The following is a 17,105-nucleotide window of genomic DNA, read 5'->3' as shown; positions in this document are numbered from 1 at the left end:
ATGATGTTAATAATTAGTAAATTCGACATAGTAGAGTTTAACACATTATTCTAATAAAAATTTATTACTTCACACAATACTATTCCAGTTTTAGATCAGTCTCTTATATATTATAATTTTAATAAATTAAGAAATAATTTACAATAGCAGAATAGAAAGAATTACTCAAAAAATCTAACTGTACAAAAAACTTATTGCCATATGAAATCACTTATAACTTCTCATGTCATCTAGCATATTGTCTGAGGAAGTTAAAGTCAAGCTTCGTTCCTCGTGCATTCCTTTGGCATAGTTTATCTGCTGAGACACCTGAAAATCAGAATGTTTATGGCAATACTGATGATTGATCTGAAATTGTAATTGAATTAGTGGAGCAACAATATAATTGTGCGACCTGCAGTTTTATATGCAATTTTAGATATGCATTGCATGTAATGATTTGTGTCCTAAGAAACTGATTTAAAATAAAATACAACTCACCCATTTCGCAACTTCTTCACTGTCACATCGAACTTTCGGTCTTCTCAGTAATTCAGGCCCATCCATATTATTAAGTGCTCCAGATTCAGTCCGTGATGTCAACTCAATATAGTACAGTGTTGTCCCATTACTTTCGATTTTATGAGTCGGTTGACAATGAACTAATTCTGCTAGACTCACTTCAGTAACAATACCTTTGGTACCACCAGATATAACTCGGATTCTTTCATTCGATACCAAAACCCGCAAGTCTTCAGTACCACTACGTAAACATTCGTAGGCTACAAATATCTCTGAATAATTGTGGTTATTTATACTGTAAAGAAACTCCTGTCCTTCTGCTTGATGACTATTGTATGGAGGAAGAAGGCCAGCAGGACCAGAAGCCACCCGTGGAGGTCTGTCTCGCTTTGGTATTGCACGATGTGCACTAAAACATAATACACATGTATTATAAGACATGTCAACATATTCATGTATTCACAATACGCCTCACTGATCAGTTATAATTAATGAAAAATTTAAATACGTTAAATACATACCTCCTACTAGTCTCCCGAACAGCACTAGCTGTTTCCGTTGCCAGATCCAACACTCCTACAACTGGTTTTGTGATTGTTCCAACAACACCCTTCCCAAAACCAGTGAAGAATCCCTAAAATACAAATTAGCATTAATAAATGAATTACCTTTCTAATCTGGGTGTGTCTCATATGGGGACACAGATCCGGAAAACCCTAACAAATTGTTAGAAAGCACGCTTTCACGTACGTTTAATACTGCTCGGAATGGCTAGGGATGATTTGGATCAGGTGTGTTTAAGAATAGCGATAATTTAGTGAAAATGATAGAAATACATCTTGCACTTAGGGGCATCTTATTTTCCTATAACTACGGTAACAAGTCAGAAAAACTTTATCATTCATTAATAAACTTACAGGGAAACCTTCAGTAGAAGCGCCGTCATATGTTTGTTTGAAAATGCTGGTCATACCACCCAGCAAACCAAATCCAAGACCTTTTAAGCCGGCTACTATATGATCACTACTCCCAGTAGTATTAGCACGAATTCTTTGTCTGGCTTCTTCATGTCTCTCATCCAGTATAACCCGACCTAACCCATCAGACAAAGATTCCGTAACTTTGGCTGCTGAGTTTGAGATACCATGAGTGACATTTTTGACTAATGTTTTCACACTGCCCTCGTATATAAGTCCTGATACTCCTTCAGACACATCATTTACAAAACCCAATGGGTTCCCCAAAAAGTCCACGGATCCTAAAATAACAGCGGCTTGCCATTTCAACTCCTGGAACAAAACTAGAAATTACTTGATGTTGATGAATTTGCATTACATTTTGACTTATTGATTATTTTTATAGTAATTGACACTGTTCCTCTCTTTCACCTAAGCGTAGTAAATAAATGCTTACAGTGACTTAAGTTTATATTTGCATCATTACTATTAGAACTTACATCTTTGTAATGTTTTAGTATGGAATGCATAAGAAACTGGCTACTTTCAAAGGGATGTTTTTTAATAAATGGTTCTAGTTCGATTGTGGCATCCTCAAATTTAATTAACGTCAATCCCAATTTCTTTTTAATAGCTTGAAGTTGTGCAGGTAGTTTAGTTGTCGTCAAAACGCTTAATCTCACCTAGAAATATAAAAAATAGACCCAAAAGTTTCAGTACAGTTTCAGTTCAATTTAGCTCATCTTCATAAACATGTATACAATTGAGTTTTTATATAGTATATTATTCTACATTGTTGCCACGAATTAACTGTCAATTTTTAATACACGGTTTACTTACTTGACTGGGCACGAGCTTCAACGTTCCAAAATAATATCTTGTGGCATGGGCAGCAGAAACTTCTGAAATAAATCTTTGTGCTTTGAAATCATTTTCATCCATTGGTGCGTCTAAGTCAGATTTGCTAGCCCCCACAAATGCGGCGAGCCTTAGCAGTAATCTTTCTTCTAAATGCATACAAAGCGGCTTGATGCTAACTATTAGATGTTTATAAATCTCAGCATTTTGATTTTTTGAAGGTAATTTTTCAGATGCTACATGAATCGCTGGTCGACTATCGATATCAGCGCGAGATGATCTTGTGATGTATAATACAGTGGAACATTGGGCTTCGAATAATTGATTGTCGACCTGAACATCTTCCACACTTAGTTCCAATGCAGTACTTGCTGGCGTCTGCATAAGTTCCAATGCAATACCAGCCAATCTAGCAAATAACAATTCCTCCGCTGGTCTGCGTGATACTATGGACAGACCTAATCCAGCTGGTAATCTTACACTTAGCTGTAATTCCCAAGTATCTGCATTTGGAGCACTTTGACCAATATGTGTAGGTCGTTGAGTTACTGCAATGTGCGACCAATCGCGTTCTTCGAGTAGCGCAAAAGTTTTTTTCTGTAAATAAAATGTTATAATAAAGAAATTTTATCACAAGTTACAATGCTTAAAATATTTTTCAGTTTCATTCAATTATTGGAATTTCTCAATCGCCATTGGTACTATTGGGATTTCTAAAACTTGGAATCCATTCTGATAAATTGCTCACTCTTTCTTTGATGTCCAAGACTTGTAATACTCTTGTCGGTCCATCAGTTGAAACTCTAACTGACAAAAAGCCCGAACCAGGGCGCAATCTTTGCCTACCAACGCATTGTTCAATCGGGGGTGGGCTAACATGCATTTGCGGACCAAGAACAGCTTCACTCCCTGCAAAAAAAATTAGTTTGCATACTACATACAAGACAATTTTTGAATTGTGGATAAATTAGAATATATACAGATTGAGTTATCCTGGAGTGATAAAATTCTGGAGTTGACACAATGTTTTACTAAACTAGACTTAAAACAGCAGCATTAAGGTAACCAAGAAAATGTTTTTCAACACACAGGTGGATTTGTTATACATATCAATAATTTTTATAATTGTATAAAAAATGAACTTTCGAAAAAAAATGATCTCAATTGAATTATATGTCTAAAAAAAAAGGTATTGAAAAAAAATTTCTGCAAATGCAAAAATAAGGGATACTAAAAAAACCAAAAGTGCCAACTCTTTCTTCTTTACTCGGAGATACTCAGCGTACAAATATAATTTACAGATAATCTAAGAAAATATAGCAAATGTTGTTTCTTTTAATGTGGAGTTTTGCAATAGGAACAAATCTGTGTGCAAATATATTCATAAAGATTTTAGAGAAAAAAATCAGCACCTGTGTGATATACTAAAACTATACGTACACATTTGCCAGCGGGCAACGCCGCACCCTGCAACATTTTATTGCTAAAGTGAGTAATGTGAGAAATAAAGCAAGCTTGCAATGAAAATTTTTCATGGTTGAAAGAAATACTTGACATTTCAATGTAATACACAAGGTTTCTACATTGTTGTTCATTTTTTCAACTAATTCATGGTATATCGATAGCATAATACTTCCTAAATAATTCATTGGATTGAAAAATTTATTCCTTATAAAAAATACGTTCAACTTATAATCGGGAGAAATTTTTCTAGTCGCACCTTCATGCAGGCCCATAAACCCATCTTTAGATTGAACACACATGTTTTGATGAGCGCAACATAATCTTCCGTCATCTGTGAACTGCCAAGTTTGGGTGGATCTTCTGCGTGGATCTGGCCTCCGCAATGCGAGAGCACAATACGAAAATGGTTGAGGTGCAGTCCCAGCTATGTCCAAAACCAGTACTGTGTCTGGTGCTCTAGAATGTTTATCTCTGGGTGGACTAGAGCCTGTTCGAAATTATGAAAAGCAAATTTCATCTGAATAAAAAGCTCCTAAGGAGACAGAAATTTATCGAAACATTGCTTTGTTTACCCTCATGCTGCAGCTGGCCGTCGCTAGTCATTCTCCAAAGTTGGGATCTTGCTCCATATTGCTTTCGCCGTAGAGCTACCCAACCCCCAGGGCCAGCTTCTAATACAAGACTCTGCGTTTCTACGTCCAAAGGATCCACACCATTTTCTCTCGAACTTATATCACCATCAGCTTTGAAAGTCCCTGTCCGATTGCAAGATATTATTTAAAGTTGCTCATGAAACCTACTGTTAAAATTCCAGATACAAGCTAATCAATTACCTGTGAAGGCAATATAGATAAAGTTTTCGTATGTCAATCCTCCAGTTTCTCCAAGAATATTTAGATCATATGATGCTGCAACACCTCCAGGGGCAGTTACTGTTAAACTAGCTGAGTGGATTGGCTCGTCTAATGCATAAGGCACGGAAGAATGTGGCCTGACAGTCCACTGTTGGCTCTCTGCTATTCCTGTCTGTAAAGAAATATACAAGGACATTGCATACTTACATCATAACCCTGTCAACAAATTCAATAGCAAACAGAATATAAGTTCAAGGCCAATTGCAAAATTGCTTATGAGGAACGTTACTTACTTGGTTAATGACCAGCGGTACTTCAGAAAAATTATCAACTCTTATTGGTGGCGGCATGGTGTCGGCATCCGTGAATACAACGAAATACGTACTCTCTTGCAGAACTACATCAACTCGTAAGAAATGCATTTTTCCTGCAGCATCTCTGATGTTGATTGTCAGTGAATGATTACCATCTAATCTAATCCCTCCAGACCACATACAGTTGGTTACATCAATCACTCTGACACACAAAAGTTGGTCTTTATCCAATCTAGGCCAGTGGAATGGCATATAACAGTCTGGCATTGCTGTTATATATGTTGCTTGTGCGTCTGGGTGGCTCTGCAAATTTTAAAAATGAATTAATATTTAAAAAATATGGGCGAAAAATTTAGAACTATAGAAATCGATGCGAATTGAAGTCTGCAACATACATAATTAGCTTGAAAATATCTTCTTTGAATATATTCCAAAGTTGTCATTTTTTATTAAGACTTTTTTAGATATGACGTTTAGGTATGACCTACCTCGATAGGCAACTTACAACTGGTATTACAAAAAAAAACAGAAAATAATAACTATCAGAGTCGCTGACACTGCCGAGTGGATCCCATTGGAGCCAGCAGCAGTAAAGCTATTAAGCATGATTTTCTTACCACTGTAGTAGTGAAGCACTTTTGAGCCAATTCCAAGGTACAGGATGATCTATTGTGCAGCTGATATCTGGGCGACAGTGTGACAACGGTAGTAGCACTATATCTGCCTCGTGCAGCTCTAGTCGCCACACCAATTAAGTATACAATGTCTGGTCTTCCATCACGTAAACTAACCCGTAGACGGTGTACCTAAAAAGTTGAGGTAATTCAGTGTTTTAAGATGTATATGTACTTTTTAGTTTTAGCGTCATTACCACCTATTATAGTATTATGTATGTATCTAATATGCCTAGAAATCAATATGGGACTGACTTGAACACCAAGTTGCAGGTGGAATTGTTGACACCATTGCGGAGATCCATATGGATGTACACCAGTCCCGACTCTGACAACTAATGTTCTGCTTGCCTCGTCATCACTAAATGAAAATAATAATGGAGCCACCATTCGAGCTCTTTCATGTTCTTCAAACTGACCAGCCGTTTCTACACCTACACCTTCTTGTCTAAATACCAATGGCAATCCTGTTTTATTTATGATCCAATACGGCGCAGTTATATTAATTCGCAATGCTGAGCCTTTTTCCACGACAACTGCAGCATTCAAAAATAGTATTCTGCCAGAAGAATCCGTCAGCCTCATTCGACCCGTAAAAGAGGTACTGTTTTGAGGCAACAATAGCTGTAAGAAAATGTATTTTCACATACCAAAATAAGCATTTGAATCAGTGGGCCATTATTTATTTATTTTTTTTCACGATAGTCCCTCAGCAATTAATCTCTCACCGTTCCAACACCTGGATATCCTTCCAATTGAATGTTTATTTCTAATGGTCCATCGTTATTTGAAATATGTAGATCAGCATTCCTGCCTGGAGGAATTCTGCTACTTTCAGATCCAGCAGTGTATGCTATCTCATGTGGAAGCAAATTAGTTAAGGTGATAGGAGCCAGGAATAGGATGGTATGTGCTGGAATTGTTGGAGCTGTTTGACTGGCATCAGGCGGGTAGTTATCCCGTTTTATGGCAACACACATTCTGCAATGAATATACATTTACAGATACATATTACACATTCCGCCAGACAGTACAATTTTACAATTAACTCCAAATCTTTCAATATACCTGAATACATGATTTTGATTAGTTTTACAAGTGGTATGAATTTCAGTTACTTCTGATGGTTTCCTCACAATTGACCAATCAATAGGTTCTACGCAAAACTGAAACAACCGGTTTGGATATATTGGCCTCAGCCACATATGTGCTCCCGTATGCATCAACGGTACTGATACCACTGTTTTCGCAGCTACTTGCAATATTTTTCCATTTACAGTTGGACCCACCAAAGGAACTGTAAAAAACGTCATGAGGTTAATTTTGTCTCATATACACTTCAGTTTGAAGAGAATACTAAATCATTCTGTATCAGTTCTGATATCAATAAAATTATAAAAGTAATCATATACTAACTTCCATGGTGATTGACTGGTTTTTCCAGTTTAATTTCCACAGCATAGTCCAGTTTATTGATAACTTGTAGAGCAGATCTAACAGTCACAAGTTTCCGTGCTGATCCTTCGAGTTCAACAGCAAAAACGACTCTAGCCTTTGGAAACATTAATTGCGACTGGGAACAATAAAAAGAAATTGCATATTGCGATAAATTCATATTATAATAAAAACAGCATACAGTTTTTTTAACAAAACTCATTTAAATCGATAGAATATGCAGACTTGTCTTAATTCTAGCTATGTAGTAAAATTTCATTGTGTTACCTGTGAACTACCAATGATATCTGCATTTGCATGACGAAAGTAAACTCCAACTCTGTCAACAGTGACAGGTTCCACTGCTCTCCAGCCATCTACTAAAACAGATACTTGATGTCTTCTGACAATATGTGTAGAATGGTGCCTCAACTTTCCTCTACCTTCAAATGTGAAGGGAATTGTTTCTCCTGGAGAAACTTCGATCCAAGTCATGTCTAGTTCCAACGTATTATTCGCCTTTGAACTACCACTAAAATCGCTGACGGTATCTGCTGTTGCAATAATGGTTTTAAACCACAATTTAGATCCAGTTTCATTTTTTAATGCAAAGGGAACAAACGGTGATCGTCTACGATATCCTGGAGGGCTTCCAAATGACTTGCTCAGTGCTGAATCTTTATTAGACAAGTAATAATCTTGCATCCAATTGTCTTTAACCAATTTTACAAGTTCTACCAAGGTCGATGTTATATTAACATTAACTGAGTCCTCAGAATTAATTGAAACTTGGAATCTTTTCAAAGCTAATGAATTTGTGAGAGTTTGTTCCCACTGAAATGTAGCTCTCCACGGTTCTATAAATGGTTCCCAGCCACTCAAGACTCTGTTGTAATAGTCTACGCTGAAATTCGCTGATGCTGTCCCAGGTCCTGGTAATGACTGTTTCAGTGATAGTTCTGACATTGTCATTTCTAACAGAGGTACATCGGCATCTCTACAATCATCTATAATGCAAATTCTTAAACATGGAGTTTGTAGCTCCATATCTTGAACAAAAAGTACGTTACTCGCACTGGCTTGAGTATTCGGAATAGCATTTTGTGTTAGCCATAAAGCAGCATCGTCAAGTTGACCATTACAGCGATTTAGAGCTGCTTCACAATCAGTTTCTGCAAATCCAAGAGCAGAAAGTTTCATAACATGGCTCTTCGCATTCGCTGGTGGTCCATTAGACCGTTGCTTAGCCCACAAAGTTTGTTTAGGAAGTGAATGGAGCATTCTAGTGAACATTGTAATGTCGTGGTAGCTTAATCTCACACTCAACGGTTGCAGTTGTATCTCTAGACACTTCTCTTGTGTTAAGTCAAAGCTCGCCCCAACTGGATCAATGATAGACAATGCTGTTTCATCTTCAAGTCCTAAAATGCAGGAAAATAATTCGCAACGCGATAAATTGCAAGATAGTGGTTTTTCCCCAAATTGGGGTGCCGATCTGTATGCCAACACTGTAGTAGATTTTAATATGACCGCATTGGTATCCCAGAGTGCAGTATTCTCAACAATGACTAACTCAGAATCTGTAATATTGAGTTTCAGTTCAAATGGTATGTTATTCGTTACATTGGTCTCATCGTTGTCTTGTAGAACAACCATTGGAACAATTCCAATTATTGGATCAGGTTCGGGTGCGTTCAAAATTATGAAGTCTTTAACTGCTTCCCACCAATCCAGTATTGCAGTAAGTCGCATACTATGTAATATGATTGTAGTAGCTACGTTATGTCTTCGTCTTCTATGATGTACTTCGGCTTGAACGTGATTCTCAATACTCCCTGAATTTCTTAAGGGCTGTAGAATACTCGTGAAAACATTTGATCGGTGGTTGACAGGTTCATCTTGGAATCGGGTATCAGTTACCAAAATTTCTTGAGAAACCAAATCTATATCTTGCGAGCCATCACTCAATGAATCCAAAGTAAGCCGTGATTTTATAAAGTTAACACATGCCAGAGCGGCTAAGCCATGGTTTGGATGCAATGCAACGGTAACATTAACCAATTCTAGGCTAATACATGACTTAGTCCATACTTTCTCAGACGTATCTTCCATATTATTGAAATATTCGTCATTATTCAGATCTTCCATCAACAGACGTAAGTCATCCAAACTTTCGCCAATGTTATAAGAAAGTAATCCACGAATCAACATATACTGCGCTGGATCTAGTGCACAATCCATTGTAGACAAAATTCCGTGAATGCTCCAGTCTGGAAAATCCCTGCTGATGTATGTGTCTAAATTTCTCTCTACTTCAAGCTTCAAGTGGCACTTTTCTGTTAATAAGGATGGACCTAGCTTTTCTACTAAGAAACTACCTATGGTTAAAACGTCTATGCTATGACAATGATCGTCAGACTTAAGTCTTTTTGCTGTATAAACATCCATGTTAACTAATTCCAGTAGCATTACATCTATAAGACAAGTTTTCACTTTATCGGCGAATTTGAAAGAATTGTGAGCACTCAATTCTCCAAGGTTTAAAAGAATCAATTCCTCTGATCGTGAGCTCACAGGAAGTAATATAACTGGTGCACCAGCATGAAGTTCAAAGGACAAGCGCATATCTCTTTTGTTCACATCTAGTACAGTTCCTCCGTCATTTCGAAGATTTACCATAACAGTTCTTAGTTGAGAAAAGTGTCCAAAAAAGGCCTGCAACTCTGCTAGAAATCTTTGTGTGTGGACATAATGTACTGCTGACATTTTTAACTTTAGTTGTGCGTCATAAGGTCTGTCTTGAGCATCCAGGTAACTCAAATATTGAAAATTAAGCGCTTCCCTACCAGATGATAAAAATCTTTCACGATAAAGTCTGCCATGAGGAGTCAAATCCAATAAAGACATGGATCCAAGTGATCCGGATGTTTTAGTTCTGTGGCTTGATTTTAAAATATGTACACTTGCATTTGATATATTTGCTTTTGCAATTTCCCTTTCCAATTGTGTTAAAACTAGAGTCAGAGACCTTATTTCAACTTCTATTTCAGAGTATAATGGAAACTCTTCAGTTCCATCAACTTGATCAACATCTAAAAACTCTTCATGCAAAGTTACATGGGGATCTGAATTAACTGGAGATCCAATTCCTAGAAAATCAAGTACAACCATCCAAGATTCAACACTAACCACTAGATCCAGACAGTTAAAATCGACACAGATAGATTTCCGTTGTATTTCGTTGTCTGTGATCATCGGATCTACTTGTGTCATGGTTATGCTGATCAATACCAAATTTTCTTCACTAACTATTGCTCCAGGTGAAGGCGGTGGAGTATTTGGTGTATCTAGCTGCGAAATAGGTTGTCTCCGCCAATGTGCAGGTACAGCTCCATATAAAGTATCTGTTTCAAGTCTATCGGGTAAACTACCCCTGCCAAAATCGCGTTTCCACCTTTGCACAAACGGCAAATCAGGGCACGACTTTGAAACACCAGCTGGTAGTTTTGCTCGAATAGGTGCTGAAGATTGCATCATGTATCTATGCCTAGATCCAACTGGACACAAAAGGTCTTCCATAAGTAAGGATTTGAGTGCTACTTCTATTGTAGATTCACATTTTGTTAGCTTTTCGTACTTGACAACAAAGTCTTGCATTGACAAATCCACTAGAGGTTGTTCTAGGTGATCTTGCTTTAATTCTACACTCAGCACGGGCAGTTCAAACAAAACCTTTATTGAAAGGTCAAATCTCTCAGAATAGTTAGATACTTTGGCGCTTGTACTTTTTTGCTCTGTTGGAACTAGTTCTATATTGGAACTATTCACCAATCTATGAACTGTGTCTAAAAGTTGCTCATACTGTCCTCGGGATAGTGATACTTTTAAAGGAGTTACTACAGTGCCACGAACTTGAATGACAGGATTATTTGGATGCTCACATTCTAGTGGAAAACTTGGAGTCATGAATAAACTCGCATGTTCCTTCTCTAAAGCTATTCTCAATCCAGTATCATGTAAAATGGGTTTCCCATATTCCTTGCAGCAATACATTTCTTCAGCTCTCATCGGAGAAGTTCCAGTAACCAAATTACCTTTCAATGAAGTATCCAAAGAGTATAAATTCATATCACGCACTTCCAAAGTTAATTTTTGATTCGCAGTCTGATCAATTGGCGGATCATGTTGCAGAGCCATTGTACCTAGATGGGCGACGAAAACTTGAGTGCTATGAGAAGATCGCGGCAGTACTAGAACTGGACTGTCTAAGACAGCATCGAGTTTTAAACACAATGATCCACAATTGTCTGTGCCATCTAAAGATAAGCTTGGTAAACGTTTTCGAGGTGGTGCTGCCCATTCCTCTGCATGGACTAATCCAATTGCCATGTCTGTAGCAGCCGCTCCGATTTGGCGAGCGAAGTTACTCAAATATTGCTTGAATTCATCTGCACATGACCGTAGCTCAGATATTAGATGAGGAGCATGCGTGTACCAGACACTTCCAATGCGGATAGTTACTTCAGCTAATGTTACAAAACTATCTGACTGAGATAGTTGTTTATAACATCTATTCACGGAAAATCGAAAGGCTTCTGGCTGGCTGGATAAATTTGCAAAATGCTCCAACGGGTGGTGGGGTGGATCGGCGATCGGATCCCTGCCAACGCTCAAGATTCTTTGATGCATTTTCCCTGTCAGAGTCTGATCCAGTACTTGTAAGCCTCCTAATGATCCCGAAACTTGAGCATTACTGTCTAGAGTTGCTTGTATTCTAGCATCCGACATAGTTGCTGTAGCTATCTTCTGACCAATCAGTTGACTGTCTTGCATAACAGCTCGTAGAAGTAGAACGTTTAATCTGTGAAAATCGAACGTGATTTCTGTTCTTGTCAATGTTTTCGTTTCGGGAGTTTGACTTGTTAAGGAACCAAGTCTTTCTACACGTTTCGAAATTGATTTATGCGTAGGAAACACTCTTCTCACAAAGCCTATCAGCTCTACTATGGTCTCTTGATTGGCAATTATATCCAAGTTATTGAATTGTATGTTAGCAACGCGAATATTTTCCGAGATATCATCTACTAGGACTAGTTCGATGGTAATTAAAGCCTCAGAATCTAACTGATCTAGTCCTATAAAGGAATTGGTTTTTGGAGGACTAGACGTCTTGGAGTCCCTAACTAGTGTGGACAAAGCTCGAGTTAGAGCAACGGGAGATGTTAATCTTCTAGGTAAAGTTGGATCTGGGGATCCTGGAGACACTGGTGATGTTGGAGAAACCGGTTCAGAGTCTCGCAGACTACCTGATACACTATCCATTCCCACATGCTTGTGACTAGCAACCAAAAGTTCAAAATCTGGTCCAAATTCTTGTAGGGCATCAACAAGGAGCAGGCTGTGAACCGACAGTGATGCACTCAGATCAGCTGGCCTTTTGCTCAATGCAATTCTGACTCCAGAGACTTGGAGTTCTGCAACGCTGCGTCCCCGTGATTGTAGTTCAAATGTCATTTGATCAATTATAAACTGAATCATCATTAACCGAGATAATGTTCTGTCAGGACTTTCCTCTTTTTTCGGACTTCCGGGTTCCAGGCTTTCTGTGTTCCCCTTCTCATTTTCAGATACATTAGATAACTGCAATAATAAATTATACATTGAACGTATGGCTTCAACTTTTTGCTCATTCACATGTACAACCAATCTGGGTAAATTGCCGGACACTGTGATCGAAGGAAACTGGGGATCTGTAGTTGTTACCACACGTCTCTCAATCTGAAGTGAAATATTGAATCGTTCCAACACGTGTAAACTAGACATTCCCCTGGTACGTGCGTGCTTCCAATGATCTCGTACTTTGCCAACCAAAACTTGTAAGTCTGATAATTCTACAACATATTGATCATAGAGCTTCTGATGCAATACTGCATCTGATAAACCTTGAAGGTCTTGCAATGAGCCATTCTCTTTGCTTCCAGGTGGAGTAGAGCAAGGTGTTGCATATTTCTCATCATCATCACTGTTTGATGACCCAGGTCTGATTATAACTTCATCTTTTTCTGCGCCATTAGTCAAATGCAACCTTCCAAAATCAACAACAATGACCGCAGCATTCGAGTCTGTAAATCTCTCGACTAACAAAATTTGTGGTGCTGAGATATCAAACTGTAAATCCCACGTGGTACGATGAACTAGATCACCCTCCAAAATTTGTTCCCAATTCTTCATAAGCTGTTTACGTGTTCTGCGTTTCATAGCTTGTAATTTTTGGTTTGATGCATGTCTGTATGGTTTACAAGTGAAGTCAATTAGCCAACGCATTGCGACTGGGTTATATACAACATCGAGTGACTTGGAATTGACTTGCAGAGAATGATCTGTGTTTGTATGAAATGGTTTTTTCTCGTAAATGAGTTCGAAAAGGGGCTGCATTGGTAACTTATCTGAGGAGCCTCGTAATCTATTAGTGGCAACAGATGCAGTCTGCGGTTGTACCAATACTGGAAAAGTAGAACTTTCCGTCAAATAATCATGTAAAAACAAAGCTCCTAAGCTTATGGAAAATCTGTGTGACCCATATCTCGGTCGGGACTCATAATTCAGATTAACTTTTTCGAATTGTAGTTCCATAACAGTTTGAGTATCCTCTGTGTTACATTTACATGTACAAAGCCGTACCGCGCCCTTTGACAATGTGAAATTGAATTGCCCAAAAATAGTATCTCTTCGTATCAAAGTATCATCGTCCATAGTATCAGCTAGTGCATCTAAAAGTTCTCCTTCGAATGTGGATGAACTTTGAATATTATTGTTGGATGTTTTTGAATACCAGCCCCACCACTGGGGAAACCACTGCACAAGCATGCCTCGACCTTGTGGTGACGCAGGTGTATTAGCCTGTGGTATTTTCGGTGGTCTTACTCTTGCCATTGCCAACTCTCGCAAAATCCTTAACTCATCAAAGCTGCGCTCCGTTTCAACAGTATCTTTAAATTGCTTAGTTTCTGCAGTAAGAATTGTTGTAGGAGTACCTGAAAATGAAAATCACATTCTTTGTTTATATTATATAAAGCAAAAATTCACCAAGTAATAATTATATCAAATAAATAAGTATTAAATTTAGAAAACGAAAAATTTGAATTTGAAATTTTGCCAATTTTGCTATTATCTATATACAACACATTCACCTCACATTTGTGTGGCTACCATCTTCAATAGCAGTCAGTGTACTGAAACAATACTGTGTTTGACATTTGCTATATCTTGGTATCTATTGACAGGGTGTCTAGTGTCATTAACAAATCATTCCCTGACATTTCCCGGTTATTCCAGACGGATGCAAATTCTCTAACAGTTCCCAGTTTTCCAGATTTCCCTGACATCAAGATACCCTGATTTAGCATACCGCTAATGTTCGTCATGCTCAAAGTTTAATTGAAATAATATTTACTAAAACTGACCTAATAGCTTTGTGCACACCTCAACGTATAGGACATTCTCTTTGCCTCTTTCAATGATATCCCCCCAAGACATCTTCACTTTGAGGGCTTCCCTGCCTATGTGACAGCGAGCAGCATATCTCCACCATTCTTTGGGAGCATTACTAATCGACACATTGGGCCGGCAACGTCTTTGTTGCTTTTGACGGTCAATATATTCTAATTTCTTAATACACATAACAATTTGTTCGTACTGCCACTGTAAATAATTACAGTAGTTGATAACAGTAACATAAACACATTTGAGGAAGTTTTCATACTCACGTCAATAACAGATAGTGGAACCTGATCCAATAGCAAATCGACTATCAGTCTTGGTTTATTTACGGACCGTAAAGGTCTCTCTGATCTATCTCGCTTGATATGTGCCTGTGCACTTACAGGAGATAAAATATGTTTATGCTTTCCTTTTTTGGACTCACTCATTGCAATCTGAAAATAATGCAAATGAACTTGGAGACGATTACTCACTTTGGGACAGACGAAAGTTTAATCATTCCTCATATGTCTACTGAAAATGAATAAACAGAAGCACAATAATTATTCAATAATACTATATGCGAGATATTTGTCAGAACGATTTTAGGTGAATAAATCTGTTCAACCTGTGGCCAAAATGTTAAAAAAAAATTTGCTTAATAAGGAAGTTAGCAAAATTTATTTGTAATTATGTATATGTGAAGTGTTTGTGTTACTAAGTCTTAATGGTTTGGTCAAGGATGTTGATCTGCATCCAGGTACTCACAGCTAAGTCACCAAGATTTAAGTTACCAAGGAGTTCTTCTTTTTTCACATGATCCCAATAGACAGACAGGCCCCCAAGTTCCATTAATTTAAATGAAGCATCCCCGAGATTCCAAGATGTCGAGCCTGGTATCCAGCTAGCGTCACAGCTCTGCGTCGTTAATGCCCCTATCGTGACGCCAAATGCAATTCCCGTTCCTGTAATGCATAGCAAAATTATGAAGACAATTGAGGTCATTTACGTCTTGGGCACTACTCACCATCATGCGAGGACAGCGTAACATCATCTTCGTACCTAAAGTGTACATCCTTTATATTGAGTTGTAGGTTTTCGATTATATTTGTTACTAGTGATGTACCATAGTTTAGCCACGAACTGTAGCTGGTAGCATAATATCCAGGCTCGCGTTCTGTATCTGCCCGCCACCTTGCCTCCAGCATATCTAATCTACCCAGTTTGTATTCTTGGGCGGCATGTTCCTCTGCCTCGTTGTCATACTATGAAATTAATGGCATGATTGTTGCTTTAACAGGTCACTTGATTATAGGAAGAACGTCATATGTATGTGTGAACTAACCTCGTTGAGGCATATTGGCCCTGCCACTAGATATAATTGTTCTATAACTATCACCCATGGTGCAGTACGAATTTGTGTTACTGGTACATGCAGGCGAACTTTGCCTACGAATCCTGCTTTGACCTCAACTGGGAATCCGATATGTCGTAGAGCTTCTCGTTTTAAAGGCAAATTTTCTAATTCCACCTCACCTGTGGAAAAACAATTAAGTATGAATTATCGACGCCAATGTTTTTTCTAGTGGATAATCGAGTTAGAGTATTCGCAAATGACCCATGTTAGGAACTTACTTTTAAAGATTGATTCATTGATTTCAATATATCAAAACAAAATTAATTCTTAGAGTACCGTAACCTTACCTGACAGTAGAGCGATGCTTAATTGATCAGTGTTTAAATTTTCCACATATTTTCCCAAGTAATTGTTCAGTATCCAAGCAACAAGGCCTTCCAACATGATGACAAGTGAGTTTTAAATTTAGATATTATAGTACACCACGTAAGATATTATGCGTACTGAATATTTTCAGATTATGAATGTAGAAATTTATCAGCATACATAGAGTGACATTTCTTTATAACGACAATTCTTGTTAATTCTAGTTGTCGACAATTACTCATTTAACTAACATTTATAACATGTTACTAAATGACAGTTATTTTTTATGATTTATTGAAACTCTTGTCCCTTCAAATCGTCGGTTAATTTCATTAACAAGATTCATTATGCATCTAACTTTCAATTTGACTACCGCTGACAAGGAGCACGAACTTAAATGGTGTCGCAGTAATCGTACACATTAGGTTTATTTTTTGTATCACCAGCGTCGCTGGTGTTCCTTTAGCACCGAAGTGTCATTGGTTGCAGGGATGCTCTACTGCCTTATGCCAGAGATGATCTCTGCTTATACTCTCCCGTTCCGCCGTATTGGTACGTGTTCAGTGGTACTTATGGAACATTAATGCTCTCTTATTTGTTGACTGAGCCTTAGTCAACGTCTTACTTTGGGAAACGATATAGGTACATTATGTGTAAATGAAGTTCGTGCTCCTTGTACAGTCTCCATGACCGCTGATCTCAGTTCTCTGGTTGGGGCATGAACAACAAATCAGTAACAGATGTAGGACTTGGCGCGTCATTATGGACTACTGAATGGACGCTTTACTCATCAAGTGTCTGGTCTGGCCTTTATCGCAACGGCGGTTTGCGCGGTATTTTCGAAACCG

At 38.0% G+C, this 17,105-nt stretch overlaps 1 protein-coding gene across 2 annotated transcripts; it reads right to left on the bottom strand.

The window, feature by feature from the left end:
* Positions 1 to 45: 45 nt before the first annotated feature.
* Vps13D (vacuolar protein sorting 13D) lies at positions 46 to 16,938 on the bottom strand. 2 transcript variants are annotated; one of them, XM_046612664.2, is made up of 24 exons: positions 16,239 to 16,938; positions 15,880 to 16,070; positions 15,562 to 15,799; positions 15,303 to 15,499; positions 14,822 to 14,989; positions 14,519 to 14,756; positions 7,344 to 14,089; positions 7,038 to 7,194; positions 6,690 to 6,918; positions 6,350 to 6,602; positions 5,877 to 6,245; positions 5,565 to 5,753; positions 4,927 to 5,250; positions 4,613 to 4,805; positions 4,352 to 4,534; positions 4,036 to 4,266; positions 3,756 to 3,782; positions 3,064 to 3,224; positions 2,298 to 2,912; positions 1,958 to 2,140; positions 1,419 to 1,790; positions 1,023 to 1,135; positions 481 to 910; positions 46 to 309 (listed from the first exon to the last, which is right to left on the bottom strand). In XM_046612664.2, exons 1-24 carry the CDS (start codon positions 16,333 to 16,335, stop codon positions 208 to 210), a joined length of 12,006 nt encoding a protein of 4,001 aa, XP_046468620.1. In that variant the 5' UTR covers positions 16,336 to 16,938; the 3' UTR covers positions 46 to 207. The 2 variants fall into 2 exon arrangements, with proteins under 2 accessions (XP_046468620.1, XP_046468621.1); XM_046612665.2 differs by lacking the exon at positions 3,756 to 3,782.
* Positions 16,939 to 17,105: the final 167 nt, after the last annotated feature.

Source organism: Neodiprion pinetum, chromosome 2, assembly GCF_021155775.2.
Source record: "Neodiprion pinetum isolate iyNeoPine1 chromosome 2, iyNeoPine1.2, whole genome shotgun sequence".
Lineage (NCBI taxonomy): Eukaryota > Metazoa > Arthropoda > Insecta > Hymenoptera > Diprionidae > Neodiprion > Neodiprion pinetum.
Note: the sequence above shows the minus strand (reverse complement) of the source record. Positions and strands in the feature narration are given on the sequence as shown.

What these genes read in the sequence shown, in the direction of transcription:
- Vps13D (XM_046612664.2), bottom strand. Translation starts at nt 16,335, where the DNA reads ATGTTGGAAGGCCTTGTTGCTTGGATACTGAACAATTACTTGGGAAAA. An exon ending in GGTGTGCACAAAGCTATTAG is followed by an intron (nt 14,090 to 14,518) that starts GTCAGTTTTAGT and finishes TTTCATTTTCAG; the next exon opens with GTACTCCTACAACAATTCTT. An exon ending in AGTGCTTCACTACTACAGTG is followed by an intron (nt 5,251 to 5,564) that starts GTAAGAAAATCA and finishes TAAAATTTGCAG; the next exon opens with AGCCACCCAGACGCACAAGC.